The 1,973-nt window shown below is 46.9% G+C and overlaps 1 protein-coding gene across 1 annotated transcript in view; it reads left to right on the top strand.

The window, feature by feature from the left end:
• Window positions 1-373: 373 nt before the first annotated feature.
• The window catches only part of LOC106520252 (rhophilin-1), a gene marked incomplete at its 5' end in the record, with an annotated part of 11,894 nt that continues 10,294 nt past the window's right edge, over window positions 374-1,973 (top strand). The window contains 4 exon segments of the mRNA XM_014012226.1: window positions 374-449; window positions 648-725; window positions 878-1,002; window positions 1,181-1,347. Of these exon segments, the coding sequence (XP_013867680.1) occupies window positions 374-449; window positions 648-725; window positions 878-1,002; window positions 1,181-1,347 (446 nt within the window).

Below are 1,973 nucleotides of genomic sequence, written 5' to 3'. Positions count from 1 at the left end.
TGAGTCCAGTTTGTGTGAAGGTCACAGGAAGTGTTTCCACGAGTGCAGACACGTAAACGATCTTGTTTCCTGCTGCAGCCGAAGGTCACGAGCAGGAGAAATCTCCTGATCAGAGTGTCATTAATGACATCATTGCATGTGTGTGCGTTCGTGGTCACTGTGAGTGTGTGTGTGGTGGGGGGAGGGGGAGTTATTTGGGGAGGGTAATTGCTAATACTTGGCTTTAACTTTAGCTTATTAGCAGGATGAAGCAGAGAGCTGAGCCCCCCAATGGGGTTTAAGATGCGCAGATGGCAGCGCTGACTTGTCTCGTGTTTCTACACCTGCTGGATGTTTACGTGTGATAAATAACACACGTTTGTTTTCTAACCAGTGAGGCCATCAATGTTCCCATGATCCCACTTGGCCTGAAAGAAACCAAAGAGGTGGACTTCACTCTTCCTATCCAGGTAGATTTTAGTGGTGTTTTTTTTTATTGATTTTATATCAAATGAAATCAAATTATCCTCATAAAGTTTGATAACGCACATGATAGAGGTAGATTATCAATCATTATCCTCATTTCTGTTATTAAACTTGACATTTTTTAGTGGAATGAGGACCTCTGTCAAAGAATTCTTAAATAAAATCTTAATTTTTGTGTGTAGGATTTCATCTGCGAGCACTACGGAGAGGACAGCGGTCTGTATGACGGGGAGATCAAGGAGCTGATGGAGCTCAGACAGGTTCATGATGTTCTTTCATCCTCCTGGATCCTGGCTGGAGAACATCAGAGTCCTCCTGCAGCAGATCCTGAAAACAAACTGACCGTAACGTTTCTGACTGAGTGGAATCGTCTGTGAAAATGTTTCTGGGTTTCGTTTTGTTGGGGTTTCAGGCGATGCGCACGCCCAGCAGGAACCAGGCTGGTCTGGAGCTGCTGATGGAGTACTACAACCAGCTGTACTACCTGGACCAGCGCTTCTTCTCTGCTCACAAGAACCTGGGTGTTCATTTCCACTGGTACGATATGCTGTTAAATTACCTGCACTAGGGGATGGACCACACAGCAAATAAACAAACAAACAAAACAACTTCTATAAAATGTTCCATTTCTGGGGTTTGATACACCTGACTGGAAACAAGTATAAATAAATTAATGTGTAGAAGTTAGTCTTTATGTAAATGTCTTCTGTCTCAGGTACGACTCTCTGACGGGCGTCCCGTCCTCTCAGCGTTCGCTGGCCTTCGAGAAAGGCAGTGTGTTGTTCAACATCGGAGCTCTGCACACGCAGATCGGAGCGAGACAGGACCGCTCCGGGACCGCCGGCATCGACAAAGCCATAGAGGCTTTTCAGCGAGCTGCAGGTACACACGTGAACACTCACACCTAAACACACACACCTGAACACTCACACCTAAACACAGACACCTGAACGCTCACACCTGAACACACATACCTGAACACTGACGTCTGAATACACACATACCTGAACACTGACGTCTGAACACACACATACCTGANACACACATACCTGAACACTGACGTCTGAACACACACATACCTGAATAATCTCCCACCTGAACACTCCCATCTGAACACTCTCACGCTTGAACACTCACACCTGAACACAGACACCTGAACACTCACACACCTGAACACTCACACACCTGAACACTCACACACCTGAACACTCTCACCTGAACACTGACGTCTGAACACTCTCATGCCTGAACACTCACACACCTGAACACTCTCACCTGAACACTGACGTCTGAACACTCTCATGCCTGAACACTCACACACCTGAACACTCTCCTGCCTGAACACTCTCTCACCTGAACACTCACACACCTGAACACTCTCCTGCCTGAACACTCTCNTGCCTGAACACTCACACACCTGAACACTCTCCTGCCTGAACACTCTCTCACCTGAACACTCACACACCTGAACACTCTCCTGCCTGAACACTCTCCTGCCTGAACACTCA

Source organism: Austrofundulus limnaeus, unplaced genomic scaffold (genome assembly GCF_001266775.1).
Source record: "Austrofundulus limnaeus strain Quisiro unplaced genomic scaffold, Austrofundulus_limnaeus-1.0 Scaffold89, whole genome shotgun sequence".
Taxonomy (NCBI): Eukaryota; Metazoa; Chordata; class Actinopteri; order Cyprinodontiformes; family Rivulidae; genus Austrofundulus; species Austrofundulus limnaeus.
This window is presented reverse-complemented; position numbering and strand designations above follow the sequence as displayed.